The sequence below is a fragment of the Clarias gariepinus genome, chromosome 7 (genome assembly GCF_024256425.1).
Source record: "Clarias gariepinus isolate MV-2021 ecotype Netherlands chromosome 7, CGAR_prim_01v2, whole genome shotgun sequence".
Lineage (NCBI taxonomy): Eukaryota > Metazoa > Chordata > Actinopteri > Siluriformes > Clariidae > Clarias > Clarias gariepinus.
This window is the reverse complement of record NC_071106.1, coordinates 3,764,391-3,782,602: the sequence shown is the minus strand read 5'-3', so window position 1 is coordinate 3,782,602 and position 18,212 is coordinate 3,764,391. Positions and strand designations below refer to the sequence as shown.

The 18,212-nt window shown below is 36.6% G+C and overlaps 1 protein-coding gene across 1 annotated transcript; it reads left to right on the top strand.

The window, feature by feature from the left end:
- The first annotated feature begins 6,292 nt into the window (after window positions 1-6,292).
- Window positions 6,293-17,013, top strand: onecut1 (one cut homeobox 1). The gene is made up of 2 exons (XM_053500819.1): window positions 6,293-7,391; window positions 16,373-17,013. Exons 1-2 carry the CDS (start codon window positions 6,293-6,295, stop codon window positions 16,660-16,662), a joined length of 1,389 nt encoding a protein of 462 aa, XP_053356794.1. The 3' UTR covers window positions 16,663-17,013.
- The last annotated feature ends 1,199 nt before the right edge of the window (window positions 17,014-18,212 follow it).

The window sequence follows — 18,212 nt, the reverse complement described above, 5'->3', positions numbered from 1 at the left end:
TCTTTTCTCTATTAAATCACCACCGTAAAATGTTCAACCTCTCCAGTATAAACTCCTTGTGTCTTAAATCATGCGTGATATTTTGACCAGACCAAGCATGCAGGTTCACCTGGTGACCTGACCTTAAACTACAGTTTGTTTGTTTTTTACATTTCCAAACTGTAGAACATTATCTTTGTCCACTATTGTCCACAATGCAAAATTAACAAGGCAAAACGTAAAAATCTGATCTTTCAAAAGAGGAGTGTTGTTTTTTCTAGTTTTGTGTTGTTAAAAAAATCAGTCTTGAACGTATTGTTAAAGAAAGGTGGCAGTGGTGTTTGGTTTATAATCAGAATTTTATTATTTTTATGTAGTAATAATAATAATGTAATTAAAATAAACAGCAGCAGCAACAACAACAACAACGTTAATAATAATAATAATAATAATAATAATAATAATAATAATAGCATTAACACTGTGCTGCCTGTTATGCGTTACTTCATATGAGTGGCTTATTCATCTTTTTTATGTTGAGACTGTTGCATTTTGATACTGAAACTATATTAATTTTAAATATATGTTATAGATGAAACGTATGTCTGAGAAATAACAAATTAAAGATCTGGCCTCATTTTTACGGCGTTTAGTATAGATCACAATACGAAGGGGAAAAAATCCTGGATAATGAGGATGCTACTTTCCCCTTGCTAGGTGCTGGACAGTCAGTAATTAGGCGTTAGTCTCCGCCGCAGTCAGTAGGCCTCACCACTGCATCACAGGATGGACGTGGATCTCCGTTTTAGAACATTTTAATACCAAAATATAATTGCAATTTATTTGTAAGAGTTACTGAGCTCATGTGAAATGATGATCGAGAGTAAGATTAGGCTGGAAGTGTGAACTACAACGTGATTTGGATGAAATCCAAAAACCAACCCCGCCTTCTCGCCAGTGCTCGTTAGTGTAACTTATTCACAGTGTGAGTGAGTGGCTTTGGGTTGGCTAGAATATCTGCTGTTACTAGAAAACAATCTGCCTTAGTGCACGTTTTAATCAAAAGGTGTAAAATACCAAATTACAGTAACCTGGCTATTATTATTAAATTACTAGAAGCAGCTGCAAAATATATTTAAAAAATCTGGCCTCTCTGTTAAACTACAGTTCTTGATAATGTGTTCAGCAATAATCATAAAGCATTAGTTCATTTTATAGGTAAACTACAGAGCAATTCTTGTTTGAGATCATGTTAACTAAATGTTACATAATTTAGACTATTTAACATTTTATGACGTGACTGAGAAGGAAAAAATTGGTATGTTTTTGTTTTTGTTCTATATTTTTGTTTTAATTTGTCATCTAGGGCTTACTGGAAGTAAATACTCCAGGAGTCAGTGTGTGTTTTGTTGTTTACTGGACTTTCATACGTCACTTAACAAAAAAAAGACTAATTAGGCTAAGAATTCTTCTCTGTGATTGTGTGCATGTACACTGCACTTGGCTGAAACCCGGTGGCCGCTGTGATCATGTCATTCCCAATCGATCGGAATAAATCACTCTCCCAGCCTTATGAGTCAAAGCCAGCTTTGCATCATTTTCAAAATTGTATAGTTCTATATTTTTATCAAATTTGTTTCATATTTTAGTTGCAAAAAAGCGCAAATTAAAATGGAATCTTACACGTTAAATCCAGACACGTTTCATATTCAGATTCTTTATTAAACACATTGTACTCTCAGCTGTCTTAAATGTAAAAATAACAATCATTGCTCTTGTTAACGGCGGCACAGAGATATAAACACAATTATAAACAGTTATGTCAAATTACAGTGCGTTTATAACGTTTAGAAATAAAATGTATATTTAACATTTGAAAATGTAATCTTTATGAGGATAGATAGATAGATAGATAGATAGATAGATAGATAGATAGATAGATAGATAGATAGATAGTAATCATATTTTTAATATTAAATGAATAATAAATATATACACAACTTTTTTTAATGTTCCCTTAATAATGCATTAATCTTTTAACAGTTTGGTGTAACTACAAGCCATTATTTTTTTGTTTAACACCCGAATTATTACTACTGTTAATAGTAGTAGTAGTAGCAGTAATAATAATAATAATAATAATAATAATAATAATAATAATAATTAAAAATAATAATAATAATAATAATAATAATAATAATAACAACAACAGACGAAGAGGAAGAAGTCGAATCGAATGATGTGCTGTTGTTCTCGTATGTTATTAGGCCTATATTTTCCGTAAATTTTCATTTCTGAATTTTATCTCACTATTTATTGTTTTAAAAATATAGTTTCATATTAGAGCAGTATTTAAATTAGTTCTTGTTGATTTTATTTTTGCAGATTTGACTCTTATTCGTTTATTGTTTAAGTGAGGAACATTTTTGTTTAATAATAATTAAAACTTGTTAATCATCGCGTTTTTTTCTAAACCCAGGTTATAATTCTAATATTTAGATTTCTTCTTTTTTTTTTCGTTTTTTTTTTTTTTTGTTTACAAAACTGCGACATTTGATTTATCGAAGGTGGAAATTTAATAATACGCGTGATGTGTATTTTTCAGCCTTTTACTTTCTTCTGGGTTTTTGTTCGTTTCTGCTCGCTTTTAAACATATTTTGTTACATACATTTTAAACATATTGGCATTTTCTCTCATCCCGTGCTTTAAACGTGGGGTTATATGCTATAAGTGCGTGTGTTTACCGAATTACAAACTGTGCAAAACTGAAATTTTTTATGGTTGCTTTTTTAAAACACTTATGCATAGTCTTACAGCCCCACCCCTATGCACACATCACACACAAACACAAACACTGTGTGCATGAAAAATATCGACCACTATGAGAATGAGTACTGAGGCTGCCTGGAAATTAGTACATTACCCATTATGTTTGTATTAGTTTGCAGCTGGTGATAATGATCGTGGTGGTGGTAGTAGTGGTGGTAGTGGTGGTGGTGATGATTAGAGAATAAGTATTTATGATAATAAATTGCATTTGCTCCATGACGTTCCGTTATTCTAAAATGTTTGGTTGCTGTTTTGTTTATTTAATTCTTTATTTACTTTTTTGTCTAATAAGCACGTAAATTATGTCCACTGACTTCGAAACATTAGCAGTGTTTCCAAATCCCCGAACAAATACTAAAAACTAACATTGCTAATAAAGTTTAAATAAACACTGAGCTGTGCATTAAATGTATAATTAATAATTAAATAGCTCCGTTTCGCTCTTTAAACTGTTTTCCAAAGCAGGGCGTTAACACTTAAGTTGTCCCCACTTCCCCCATCACAAAAATATATTGATCTGTTACCATGGAAACACGTAATGATGTTTTCTCTCGCCGGTCAGAGCGCTCCCGTGACGTCAGCAAGGATTGTTTGTGAACGGTTTATTTAAATATAAAAGTCAACAGCGCTGTAACCATACATACAATCGTGTTTACTTGTTTGTTTGATTTCTTCTTTGTTTGTTTATGTGTTCTTTGCTGCAATGAAAGCTTTTTGTTTTGTTATGTTTGCATGTTTGTTTGTTTTTCAAACAAAATGCTTGTGCAGACATTACTTCCCCAAACAAGCAAGCAAACAAATATTACTTTAAAAAATTATGAACATAATTACTATCCAATTATAACACAGGGTTAGTTAGTTAGTTAGTTAGTTAGTTAGTTGGTTGGTTGGTTGGTTGGTTGGTTAGTTAGTTTACATATTCAAATAAGTGGTAAATTAAGCTTGAAATTATGTCAACATAATAGCTCCAACTATTCTGTATAATAGCATAATTGTTTTGTTTGTAGATTAGTGTGTGTGTGTGTGTGTGTGTGTCACATGTATAGATATTGTCCTGAGTCTCCTTCCAATAAACAATAATCTCACTTTATAACATCAGTATCCTTTAATGTTTATATGACAAGTTCTTCAACCGCTAATGCTCCTATTCTCACACTTACAATATAAACCTGTATGGCGATCAGAGTTGCTCTTAGAAAAAACTAAAGGTTTCATATTTTACTTTATCTTTAACAAGTTAACATAGCTCAGAGTTCCACCAGAAATACGCATTCCATTCAGATAATGCACTTTTCATACCTTGTTTTCCTTTATTTCACTCCACCTACATATGTGTCCTTTCATTGTCTACATAAATAAACTATTGCTGAGCCACGCCCCTCAACAGAAAAGCAGAGATAATCAACATGTCAGGGGAGGTCTTTTTAAACCTTAGCCAATAAAGTCATAGAATTACAAAAATCAGGGATTTTTTTTACACATTTTTCTGTTTGTTTGTTTGTTTGTTTGTTTTTCGGTACACGCACAATACTTGTAAAAACTTTTTTCTTCTAATGTTTCAAATGTAAACTAAATGGTCATGTCTGCATGTAAAAATAATATATATGTATATATGGTAAATGAGTGTGTTGTAAATAAAATGTGTTCATTTCTTATGTTCAGAATAGATGTGTTCATTTTGTTTTACACCTGACCCGTTTCTCTCTGCCTCCTGCATTCTGTATTAAACTATATTTCATTTCAGAAAAAAAAAAGCATGAAGGTTATAGACATGTGGAAAGAGCAGCATATCTCCAATTTACAGTGCACACAGTTTTATACTGGTGTGAATTTACACTATAAAACCAAAATTTTGTGCACCCCTGACCATCACATCATGTTGAATATCACATTCGATATTTTGTTCTTTTTTGCTGTTATAATGAGCTCAACTCTTCTGGAAAGATGATGGTGCATAGGTGTGAAAATTTGTGTCCATTCAGCTAAACAGCATTATTAGTGAGGTCAGGTGATGATGTTGGGATGTCAAGGAGGCTCCAGTTCCAGTTCATCCCCTCTGTGCATGACAGTCTCTTTCTTCCACTCCACACCATGTTTTTGTGGAGCTGGCTTTGTGGATCTCACAGAGGCATTATCATGCTGGAACATGTGTGGGTCTATTTGGTTCTAAAGAAGGAAATTTGTAATTGTACAACATAATAAATAGAAATTCTTTACAGGTTTCTGCTGTTGACTTTGAAGAAAAGACAAAGGCTACTATTGGCTATATAATGTATATAGGCTTTAAAGAAACTTTGGCCTTCTTTCACTTACATACACAGCAAATATACATTCAGTGTGTGCATATACAGAATATATACAATATATACAATACAGTAGCCTATATATATATATATATATATATATAGATACTGTATATATCTCAGACTCTATGTTGTGTAAATTTCAGCTTCTCTTTATTCATGGTGGATAAATATAAATTTAATTAATGCCATCAGGAAGTTAACCGGACAGTCCTTAGATGAGGTATTTATATATGTGTTTTTGTACCCAAAAACCAAAAACACACCAATGAACTGTTCCTACTGCTGAGGAACTGGTACGTGGAGCAAGACACGCCCCCCTGCACCGTAAATAGCATTTAAATAAACGAACAGAGTATTAGTACTGTACATGATGAGGCATCCTGTAAAAATAAATATCTCCTGGGGAAAAAACCTGTTGAATACGACGTGTACAAATCCTTAGCTTTATTTAAAGGCACGTTCGCTGGTGTTCTGGATGTTAAGCCGACGGTGTAACACATGCAAAATAATTACTTTTACAGGCCTGCCATATGCCCCCTTTGAAAATCAGCGCGCGTCCTGGACTGTGCCTTCTGAATGCCGACGTCACAAAGGCCCAGAGCGCGGTGGGCGTGACCGCGCGGGATAGCGAGTGCGCATGCTCGCCAGACGGGAACGCAGCAATCAGTCTGTCCGAAGCGTCGAAGAAAAAGAAAGAGAAGAGGAACAGCGGCAGGAGCAGCAGGCATGGCCGCACATACCGAGAGCCCTGACACCGCCACGGCCCGGAGCGCGCTGCTGCACAGACCGGGGCCTTAACATCACACGCTTCGACTTCATTCATCCCTGTTATTTTTCTCCTTTTGATCTTTGCGAACCAAATCGACTGGATACATTTTAAGATTTTTTTTTTTTTTTTAATCATGCTGGATGCTGGAGAATTTTTTCCCCCAGTTGTTATTTAAAAAAAAAAAAAAGTGATTGGAAAATAAACTTAAAAATAAACACTAAAAGGAAGACTACACAATTTTATTGAAATTAAACCTAATTAAATTTTAACTGATAATAAAATCAAGAAAAGGAGGGGATACGGGACAAACAAGGAGGCGAAGGAGGAGAAACTTTTACGCACCTGAGGAACTTTTTTGACTCTTTGCTGAGCAGATATAGATGATTTGTCCACGAGCTCTGGCGCACGATGAACGCGCAGCTGTCGATGGAGAGTCTGGGCGACCTGCACGGCGCGAGCCATGAACCGGCGGCGGCGGCGGCGGCGGCGCACGCGCGCTCCGCGGCGGGCATGGCGTCGCTCCTAGAGAGCGGCGACTATCCGCATCCCGCGCACCATCCGCACCATCCTCATCCCCATCATCCGCACGCTCATCCGCATCCTCCTCCCCATCAGCACCGCCCCCCGGAGCACGCGGGCCTCGCGGGACACCTGCACGCGGCGATGAGCGGTGCCATGGCGTGCGAGGCGACCGCCGGGATGAGCATGAGCGGGACGTACACCACGCTCCTACCTCCCATCTCCACCGTGTCCGACAAGTTCCCGCATCATCCTCACCCGCACGCGCATCCTCACCAGAGGATCGCGGGAAACGTCAGCGGGAGCTTCACGCTCATGCGGGACGAGCGCGCTCTCAACAACCTCTACGCGCCCTACCACAAGGACGTCGCCAGCATGGGCGCCATCCACGGCTCGCAGCACGCACTGGCCCCTCCGCCTCCGCCTCCTCCTCCGCCGCCTCCGCCGCCGCCGCCTTACGCGCACGAGAAGATGCTCGCCGGATTCGACTCCCATCACCCCGCCATGCACGCCAGCAGCGTCGCCTCGTCCACCTCGTCCTCGTCCTCGTCTTCGTCGTCCTCCCCGGCGGCCGGAATGATGGTGCAAATCAACGGCATCCATCACCACCACCAGCACCACCCGCATCACCCGCACCACCCGCACGCCCACCTGAGCGCGCAGGGGCATCACCACCACCATCACCATCATCACCACCATGCGCAGGGAGCTCTCGGAGCGGCGCGGGACCGGGAACACGCGGCGCCCGTAGAAGAGGTGAACACCAAGGAGGTGGCGCAGAGGATCACCACCGAGCTGAAGCGCTACAGCATCCCGCAAGCCATCTTCGCTCAGCGCGTGCTCTGCCGCTCGCAGGGAACGCTCTCCGACCTGCTGCGGAACCCCAAACCCTGGAGCAAGCTCAAGTCCGGCCGGGAGACGTTCCGTCGCATGTGGAAGTGGCTGCAGGAGCCCGAGTTCCAGAGGATGTCCGCGCTGCGACTCGCAGGTCAGTCGCTCATTATTATTATTATCATTATTATTATTATTATTATTATTATAAGTAACATTGTCCTTCTCATTATATTCTCAACGCATGAACAAAATCTGCGCGAAATAAAATGAACTAAGAATTAAACAAAATCTCCATAATCATCTGTTTGCCATCGCAGACCGTTTAGATTTACTTCATAAAACAGCTACATAAATATTGAAATATTGATTTAATAAATTTATGAAGCTTATTTATGACTAAATGGAGTTGTGGAAACACAGTAGGCGTACTACTCCTACTTATAATAATAATAATAATAATAACATGTTCAGCCTATTTATATATTTATTCCCTCTCCAACACTGAAGGTTGCTATCCAGGGGAGAGAAAAAAAGACCAGAAGGTGAAATATCTATATAACATATTTTTGGAGAAAATCTTTGAATTTATTCTTAAAATAGTGAGAAGAATATTCTAAATATTATTTTTTCAATATATAACAGATTTGTCATAGAGATGTGCAAAACGGTAAAGAATTTTTCCTAGTAAATAAAACCCAGGGTAAAATAGAAAAAAAAACCTACACACGATTAATATTATAAGATGTTAGGTTATATCTCACAAAATACCAAAAATTTATGCACACATGCACAGATACATAACCTATTTTAAGTTTAAAAAAAAAAGATTGTACAGTGTAAAACAACAACAACAAAAAAACAGCTTTGTGTCTAGGAGCTTTAAAACTGAAACAGTGCTTTCAATATTATTATGTCTAGTACTCTACAAAACAGGATCTCTTTTTAAAGTGATGTGAAGAAAAACACCATTTAGATTTTGTCATATTTTTTTTTCACCACAATGTCCTTTTCAGCATGTAAGCATTTAGTGTTCCTGTCGCACCCAGATCTGTTTAAGATGTTTATTTTAATTTCAATTTTTGTTGGTTTTTGCTGATCGAATTAGCATTCTTGGAAAACCATTACTTTTGTAAGAGGAAGGTTCCTGTTGCTTTTACCTGTATAAATGACATCACATTAAAACAATATAACCTTGTATATTTTATATATAACAGTGTGCACGTTTGGAGGGAAAAGGGTACTAAGCTGAACCAAGGTCCTGCACAGGGCGGTACATGTTTACACTACGGAAGTGTTTTGCTCATAAATATATATATAATATCAATTATTTTATGGATGACAACATTTCTAATTCACCTAAATATTACAGGTCATAGGATGAGGGAAAGTCTAGTTTGGTGCTCTGTTTCTGACACTGTAAATAAAAGTTTATTTAATTTTGTATAAATCTGAGGACAAAAATCTGCAGTTTATAACAGTTTTGTCCTGATGGATTTTTTACGCGGATTTCAGACCTAAATTGAACAAGGTCAGATCAAGAACGATCAGGAGAAGTGTGTGTGTGTGTGTGTGTGTGTGTGTGTGTGTGTGTGTAATTCAGTTTTAATGGGGACATGTGTAAAGATTCAGGGTCTCTGGGAATTTAGGAATCATTGACTTCCGGATTTGTCTGTGCGTGTGTGTGTGTGTGTGTGTGTGTGTGTTTTGTGGCTGCAAACATTAAGGAAATGTAGTTAATACTGTGCATGCTGACTCCTAAGGTTTACATTTTTGGGGAAGTTAAAGCAATCAATGCTTAAAGAGATGAGGATGGCTGGCGCCATCTCATTACTCTACCTGTCTGTCTGTCTGTCTGTCTGTCTGCCTTATTACTCTACCTGTCTGTCTGTCTGTCTGCCTCATTACTCTACCTGTCTGTCTGTCTGTCTGTCTGTCTGCCTTATTACTCTACCTGTCTGTCTGTCTGTTTGCTTTATTACTCTACCTGTCTGTCTGTTTGCCTGCTTCAGTACTCTACCTGTCTGTCTGCCTCATTACTCTACCTGTCTGTCCGTTTCATTACTACTCCTGTCTGGCTGTCCGTCTGTCTGCTTCATTACTCTACCTGTCTGTCTACCTTATTACTCTACCTGTCTTTCTGCTTCATTACTACACCTGTCTGTCTGCCTGCTTCATTACCTGTCTGTCTGTTTTATTACTCTACCTATCTGACTGCTTCAGTACTAAACCTGTCTGTCTTTCTGCTTTATTACTCCTCCTGTCTGTCTGCTTCAACCCTCCACCGGTCTTTTTGCTCTATTACTCCTGTCTGTCTGCCTGGTCTTTGAGTAATGTGTGTGTGTGTGTGTGTGTGTGTGTGTGTGTGTGTAAAGGACGGAAAAACACATTTCTAATCGACCGTTAAATGCGGTAAATTAATATATCCCAAACTCTCTCTCTCTCTCTCTCACACACACACACACATACACACACACACACACACTCATGCGTTAGTGTAGCTATTATTATGGTGACCTTGATCCACATTTATTTGCATTAATCAATAAACTGTGTGTGAGCTCTCAGCATCCCCTCGCGTTTACTCTCTCCACTAAACACCGACATCTTTTATTTCATTTACTGTGTTTTTGTTTTGTTTTTCTACTTTTTTCATGTGCATTAATGTGTCCATGTTGCTTCTGGACCAATGTGGAATGAGCAGAGATAGTAAAGGATGTGTTTTGTTGGTGTTTTTATGATTTTATTCTTTTTGCTTTTATTTGATTTTTTATGTGATTTTATGTGTTTTATATATTATTTATAACCTTCATGAAAATAAAGTAAGCCTTGTGTTTATGCTCTAGTGATATATTAAAGTAAGATTAAAGCAACAGAAAGTGTTCATTCAAGCCTAGGCGACTTCCTGGAGCTGCTAGTTCGCTTGCTCGTACCCAGGGTTATGTTTGGAGAGTAAATGAGAATTTATAACTGATGAATAACTTTATCTATTCATTTCTCACAATTATTTAGTTTTGATTGTTGTTTTTTGTTGTTGTTGTTCTTTTATTTAGACAGAGTTGTGCGTTTCTTACAGAAAGATGAAAGATCTTTATCTACTTTATCTGTTTCCTGTTTCTCTAGACCAACGTTTATTTGGTCATTTGCTTATCGATTGCTTAAATCCAGACAGGACATGAAGCACTAATTATTTATACTAATTCTGACAATCTCTTTGTTTATTTATTTCACGTTTTAACCTTAGTCATAATTTTAAAAGTTCTTTTTTAAAAAAGTAATTTAATTTTTTTTTAGCAATTTAAAAATTCCATTATTTTTTCATTATTTTTGAATATTGCATTACATTACGCATAATTTAGCTCTTTCTAGGAATAGAGAATAGGTTTAATTATAGGGCATGCTGGATAGATAAATAAATAAATAAATAAATAAATTCGCCCTGAGAGACAGATTCATTATGCGTTGTAAATTTTATTGCCTGCTCTCTTTCTCTCTCTCTCTCTCTCAAACAGCCACACACACACACACACACACACACACACACACAAACTGTATTTTTTCCCTTTCACACCCTGGAGTCCAGCAGGTCTTAAGCAGCAGGTTGTAAAAGTGTGAGATTTTTTTCCTCTCAGTTTTCTGTAAATGATTTGCACGTGAACCGAGCAGTGATGAGCAGAGGCATTTAAAAAAAGGAATAAATAACACGGAATGAAGGAATGTAGGCTACGTTCCAACAACACGTACTGAACTAAAGAGCAGGTGAAATGAATACATCCGCAGCGCTGCTGTTTAGGAACCTAAAGCAGGATGGAGATCGAGCTATTTCAGGATTCTTTCAGCTGTGTGTGATTTACAGGCTGAGCTGATTACAACTTTATCTCTTTTACACCAGTTAATATTTGGCTACAGTTAATAAGTGGTGACATTCAGAGCTTCACAAAGTTTCCCTCAACACTCGCACAAATAAAGGAACCAAACTTGACTTTTCTAAAGGTACACCACACACACACACACACACACACACACACACACACACACACACACACTGTGAGCTCATAGATATTCACTAAAGGAACAAAACATGTACTCTTGATGGTACCAATCTAGCAACAAGCAAAAGTACAGCTTTTCGATAATGTGCTTTTTGAAGTTTTTGATTTATCTTTCTCTGTTTATTGCTTAAAGGGCAGATCCAGGTATGGGGTAGCAAAAGTAGGAGGGCTCGGGGGTGGAACCAACTAATGATCTAGCTCACTGGTTCTTTTAGACAGGTTCGGTGTTCCTGCCAGGTCAAAGGTCTTTTTTTTTTTTACTTTGTCATTTTGCTGCACTTCCATGTCAATAAACTTATAGGCTTTGTAGTTGTTTCTATTATGATCATTATTATTATTATTATTATTATTATTATTATCATCATCATTATTATTATTATTATTATAATCATTAATAGAATGGAATGAATTGTAGTAGTGGCCATCAATAATCATCAGTGATGATATTAAAGAAGATAAGTAAAATTATTTATATTAAAAGTATAAATTATAATAAAATAAATAAATAAATAAAACCCATTTAACCAGTAAGATAAGCCTGGACCTGATGTGCCTTTTGGGGGAATGTTCAGGTGTAAAAACCTTCACAGCAATAATAAAAAAAAACCATATTATTGAATGAATGCAACAATACTCATATGTGTCTCATATCGAAATAATGTATTAAAAGGTTAGTGTGTGTAAACATATTTCATTTTTACAGAAGAATTCAGAATGCGAAGAATTACTGTGCGCCATGGATGTGGCTCTTAGGCAGACTTTAGGCAGGGTGTACAAACTTTTGCACATACCACTAATACTGTTTCAGTTTCTATGATTAAATTCAGTGTAGGTTTTAATTCCTGAGAGAACAAAGCATCTGCAACAGGTCTGGGTTTTTTGAGGTGGGGTGGCAAAGGGGAGGCCAAGAGTACAGTGAGGGGTGGCATAATTGAATTCTGTAGTCTATATGAGCAGCAGCGTGCACAATCATACACCGGCACTGTTGTTCAGAAGTAAAGCTGTGTTTTCCTCAGTACATACTTTCCATGTTCAGTGGTTATCACTGTCCAGTTAACGAAAAATCTTTCATTTCCTCTGAATTTTAAAAGATTACTGTTTATCCTTCAATTTTTATTGAAAAAAAATCACAATTTTGGTGATCAAATGTTTAAAATGTTTTTTTTTTACATAAATAAAAAATAATATTATTATAAGGTTGGTACACTTTTTAACTGTACTATTCTAAAACTGTACAATTCTACAACTGTACTATTCTACAACTGTACTGTTCCACAGTTGTTAACCTTCTCTACCTGTAGTGTGTATCTTTAAGGTGGAAGAGTAATCACACTTAAGAGAAAATAAAATATACAAACTGTAAGCCTTTAGATATGTCTCCTAAATTATGTTTACTGTATACTAGTGTATATTTTACACTGTTACATATTATATGTTTAGTGTAAAATTACTAAAGATAAACAGCTGAAAAAATAAACTTTAGTGCCCTTTTTTCTGAAAGTGTACCAGCCAGAGCGAGCAGTTTCAAATTCAAATTCAAATTTTATTTGTCATATACACAGTCATACACAGTACGATATGTAGTGAAATGCTTATACGACCGCCAGTGACCTTAAAAAGAGAATTAAAGCTTATAAGTAATAAATATGAATAAAAGAAATATAATAGAAAAATTTAATTAAACTAGGATAAAAATAGAAATAAAAATAGAAATATAAAAATAGAAATAGAAATATAGTTTATATTTATTTTATATATTTATCTGCACTGATTGTTTATTATTAATCTGTAATAATATACATTATTAGATATTTAATAATAATAATAATAATAATAATAATAATAATATAATGTTATTTAATAATTTAAGAGCTAGATGGTGTTTCCTGGAGTAGGTGCTATTATTTATTATAAGGCATTGATTTTATGTATTTAATCCTCTTTAATTATGAAGTATAAAGATCTATTTATTACCATTATGCAAGTAACAAATGTAATGTCATTGTAACTCGCATTAGTAAATACTAAAGGTCTGTTTGATGCTAATTCCCAGAGATAATATATAATGCTTCAGGTAACAGCTGTGAGGTCGATTAATTGCATTTCAGTGGCCAGGGAGGGTTGGCTGGTGTCACTCTTCTGCCCCCATGTGGCCATGTTTAGAACTGCAACACAAGGCAGCACACACACACACACACACACACACAGAGAGAGACAGAGGAATAATGAGAATAAAATATGTTTATAGTAAGAAAAGTAAATATTTACAGCTAGTCAGCAAGACATTCTCAGAAAGCAGGAAGAATAAAGTAAATGTTTTACAACACAAATGTTCTTTTAAAGATTTACATCAGTCACCAGTGAATTTATGAAGGTTAATCCTTTTTAAAAGGTTACTACATTAGTAGGGTAGTTAAATTAAAAAGTACTGTAAGTTTCCTGAAAGTGCTGTGTGGAGATTTTATTTATAAAGAAAAGTTTGGATACAATGTTATTCATAAATAAAATGGACAAATCTAAAAAAAAGAAAGAAAATAAAAAGTATAAATAATTGTAAAAATTAATTTTAAAGTTAAAAAAAATACATTGCTTTTTAAAAACAGGAAAATATTAATCATCTCAGAGCAGCATAAAAGCTAAACTCCACCCCTCTCCATAAAAGCTAAACTCCACCCCTCTCCATAAAAGCTAAACTCCACCCCTCTCCATAAAAGCTAAACTCCACCCCTCTCCATAAAAGCTAAACCTCACCCCCTCCATAAAAGCTAAACTCCACCCCTCTCCATAAAAGCTAAACTCCACCCCTCTCCATAAAAGCTAAACTCCACCCCTCTCCATAAAAGCTAAACTCCACCCCTCTCCATAAAAGCTAAACTCCACCTTCTCCATAAAAGCTAAACTCCACCTTCTCAATAAAAGCTAAACTCCACCTTCTCCATAAAAGCTAAACTCCACGCCTGGGCCCGTAATCACAAACCTTCTTAAGCCTAAAAGTTGCTCCTACTGACGGAATTCTAAGAAAATTCTTAGAATTATGACATTTTCTTAGAATTTTCCCTTAAATTTAGGATTAAATCTTAGTTAAGATAAAAATGATTCACGAAACATCTTAGCCCTAAAAACAGCTCCTAAGGTAAAAATTGTTAAGAGTAGAGAGGAGGACTTTTAAGAGACTTAAGAGTTTCTATAGCAGAGGACAAAATGGTGGAAAGAAGAAATATTCTCTAAACACTGAACATAAAGATAAAAGAAAACACTGCTTTACTGTCCAATTTGGTTTCCTTGTTGTTTTACTTCCTTACATCTCTCTTGGATTGTTCGCTACATACTATCCAAAAGTGCAACTTTAAAACATGCAATCATGTAAACTGGTAAAAGGTCGGCCATTTTGCTCCCACCAATCTGAAATGGTATAATAAAAGTAATAATAAAAGTAATAATAAAATCAGTATGGTAAATAAATGTAAGAACTTTAATATAGTAACTACTGTGTGGAAATTTGTTGCTTTTAAAGTAGACATATTTTCAACATTTGCCTGTTTAATTATCTTTAAGATATTTAGTCTCTAATGATCAATTTGCATAAAGTAGCCTGTAGTCATGATTATACAATTTCATTATATACAAACATTATGATATCATGTATTCTATTTTCACAAAGAGTGTATTTCAAGACCTTTGCAAAGGTCAGAGGTTATTTTTTTTATCAACCAATCACAGTCCATGAATTGCTGCATCATCCCTAGCAACGGGGTCGACCGCACCCCCTCACTAAGATAAAGGGTTTTGTACTTTCCTTCCTCAGAGTTGCTCGAAGACGTTTTCTAAATCACTTTTAGTCTCAGACTCCCAGCTAGGACATTTTAGGCTAAGATAGGAGCTCTCTGAGAGAATTCTAAGAAGCTTTGTGAATACGGGCCCTGGCCTTTTATAATAAAAAAAAAAACTAAACTTCACCCCTCTGTATGAAGTAAATAAATGTTGACTCAAGCAAATAAACACCCTGATTTGTGAAAAGTGTATCAGGTTAAAGTATAAAGTTTTTTTTGCTGCTGCTGAATTCTGGATTTTGAATTTTGGACCAGAAGGTGTTAAATAATTCTTTATAACAGCAGCTCTGAAAGTGGCTCAGGTTTCTGTCAATGCACTCGTTCTAAGAAGTTATTATTTCTATAGCAGCAGCTCATTCACAGAGACTCAGCTCCTACGATGGGTACTATATGGTGATTTCTTAAGGGAGACATTTATGGAAAACATTTGTGGAAGGAGTCTCTAGTGTCAGCACTTTCAAAATTGTCATCTTCAGAACAGTGGAGTTTAAGCTTTCTTGCGGCTTTACTGTAGAATGACATGTTTAAGGGTTTTTTGTTTTTGTTTTTTTATCTAAAAGAATTAACAGTCTGGTAAAGGAACAGCTGGTCATAGATGCTATAACATAACTTTCTTAAGCATAAATTGCAACTATTGTATAAACAGTTAAAAAAAATGAATAGTTGGTAAATTGCCACGGTATTTAAGGACGTGGAGTTACAGGAAAATAACCAGCTTTGTTGTGGTAAAAGTGACTCTGCTTCATCACACCATGATGATTTCACTAGAAAAGCGCCCCACACACATGTTTGAAGCTGATGGTTACTGATCAGTGTTGTTTGGGTAATAAAAGATTCAAGTTCTTCATATTTGCATCCTGTAAGTCATAGACATGTTTAATTTCTGATGTTTGCTTCCTTGGTGTTATATTCAACCTATAAAGTTAATAATGCTATCAATTAACCCAAATTTATAGCCACCCCACGATGGTATCTCCTTAAACAGAGCTCCTAAAGATCTTTCTCTAAACATAAAGAATAGGATGACACCACAGTGAGAAATACAGTCATGTCATTTCCTTTCTCAGAACAGAGTTTAGTGCAAGTAGAAGTCTCACGAAGAGGTGTGGCTTAAGGCATGAAGTTGATTATGAAGGTTTTATGATGGCAAATGATTTTTAAGGCAAACTTCATGAACATGTCCCGGACCATCAGCCCCATTTGAAAGTGTAAAGTGAAATCTCTGACTCATGCATGTCTGTCTCTGTTTCTTTCAGCGTGCAAAAGGAAGGAGCAGGAACATGGGAAAAACGAGCGAGGAAACGCCTCGAAGAAACCCCGACTCGTCTTCACTGACGTCCAGCGTCGGACTTTACATGCAATATTCAAAGAGAACAAGCGCCCGTCCAAAGAGTTACAAATCACCATCTCTCAGCAGCTGGGCCTGGAGCTCGCCACCGTCAGCAACTTCTTTATGAACGCTCGCCGGCGAAGTCTCGATAAGTGGCTGGATGACGGAGGCGCCAACCCAGTCAACTCATCCTCCAGCACTTGTACCAAAGCGTAACAGCTGCAGACTGACCCCCAAAAATAACCTTCGGTGGAAAAGCTTTAACCTGAAAGGAAAAAAAAAACTAAGCCAGACAAGTTCTGGAAAGTGTTTTTTTCTTTTTTTCTTTTTTGCCCTTAAGACTTGTACAATACTGATATTTATAATATCCAAAGAAAAAACAACCAAACAACCAAAGACTTCTTCTTCTTCTTCTTCTTCAGCGAGTATTTAAGACTTCATTCGTTTATGTCTGCAAAAAAGAAGTGTTATTGTTGAATCATCAGTCATACCACATCACTAGTTTCCCACACTCACGCCTCTCATTCTCCTTCCACCTGATTGGTTGGACTCTTTCTCATCACTGATTGGACGCTGACTCCGCCTTGGAGTTGTTATATGGTTTGTTTGTTTGTTTGTTTGTTTGTTTGTTTGTTTGTGTTATGTGTCAGATTAATTTTTTGCGCGATTTGAGGCGCGTGACATCTCACAAGTTTAAGCACTGTGTCCAAACGGAGACGAGCACAGGTGTGAAGATGATGTCACTCGTGTGCTTCGAGCCCCGCCCCTTTTCACCCTGCTTCCCCACTCTTTGTCCTCTTCCTGACCAAAACAATTCTCCAGGGTTCGAGGATAAAAACATGAAGCTTGTAGCATCTTATCACGGTTTTCCCCCTCGAATCCCTGTCCTCCTCCTCGTAGTGCTTTCTTCCCAACTGTCAGGAAAATTAGGATGTGTTTCGTTCGTCATCTCCAACCATTTCACTTTTTTTACATGTAGCAATCAATCAATCAAGTACGGAAACCAAAGAGGCGTCAAAGAGGCCGCTCCAAATTTCTACACTCTAATCAAAACAGAAACGGTAGAAACTTTAAATCATTCACGCTTGGTTCAATCGCTCTACGCTTTGTGGCGTGATACGTTCAGGGAAAACTTCACTAGCTTTAAAGTACTTCGCTCAATCTATGTTTGAAGACAAATAATAAACGCCAGCAGCTAAACACCAAAGATCGACCCTCATCGGGCAGCTTCAGCATCTGTGCTGCAAACACGGAATCAACCAATCATAACCACGTGAGCCCGAGAGGGGCGCTGTTACACCCACGCTTAATCATGCCAGTAATTAATATCGCCAGTAAGCAGGGACTGACGGCTTATTGTATAAAAAAAAAACACTGGACTGACATTAAATCATGACCTAAAGCTTGGCTAATGTCATCACCATTTCCTACATTTCCAGGTTACAATTATGATATGAAAGTTTATATTGAACTATTTATTAGCAACAAACTCTAAGAACACACAGTGACAATCTGGGGTCAAAAAATGAGGCATTTTAATGCAAAAAAAATAAAAGTTTTATTTTTAACATTTATAAATAAATAACAAACAAGTAAAAGCTATACTTTTAGAACAAAAGTGAATCAAATTCTCCAAACTTTCACTTTTGCTAGACGTTACCTTTACTTTGTGATGAATGTATCTTTACTCAGTCTTGCGTGCCAAGAGAAAGAGCCTTTATTTTAATAATTTCTGCAGTTTTTATGTTTCTGTCCTCAGGTTTTTG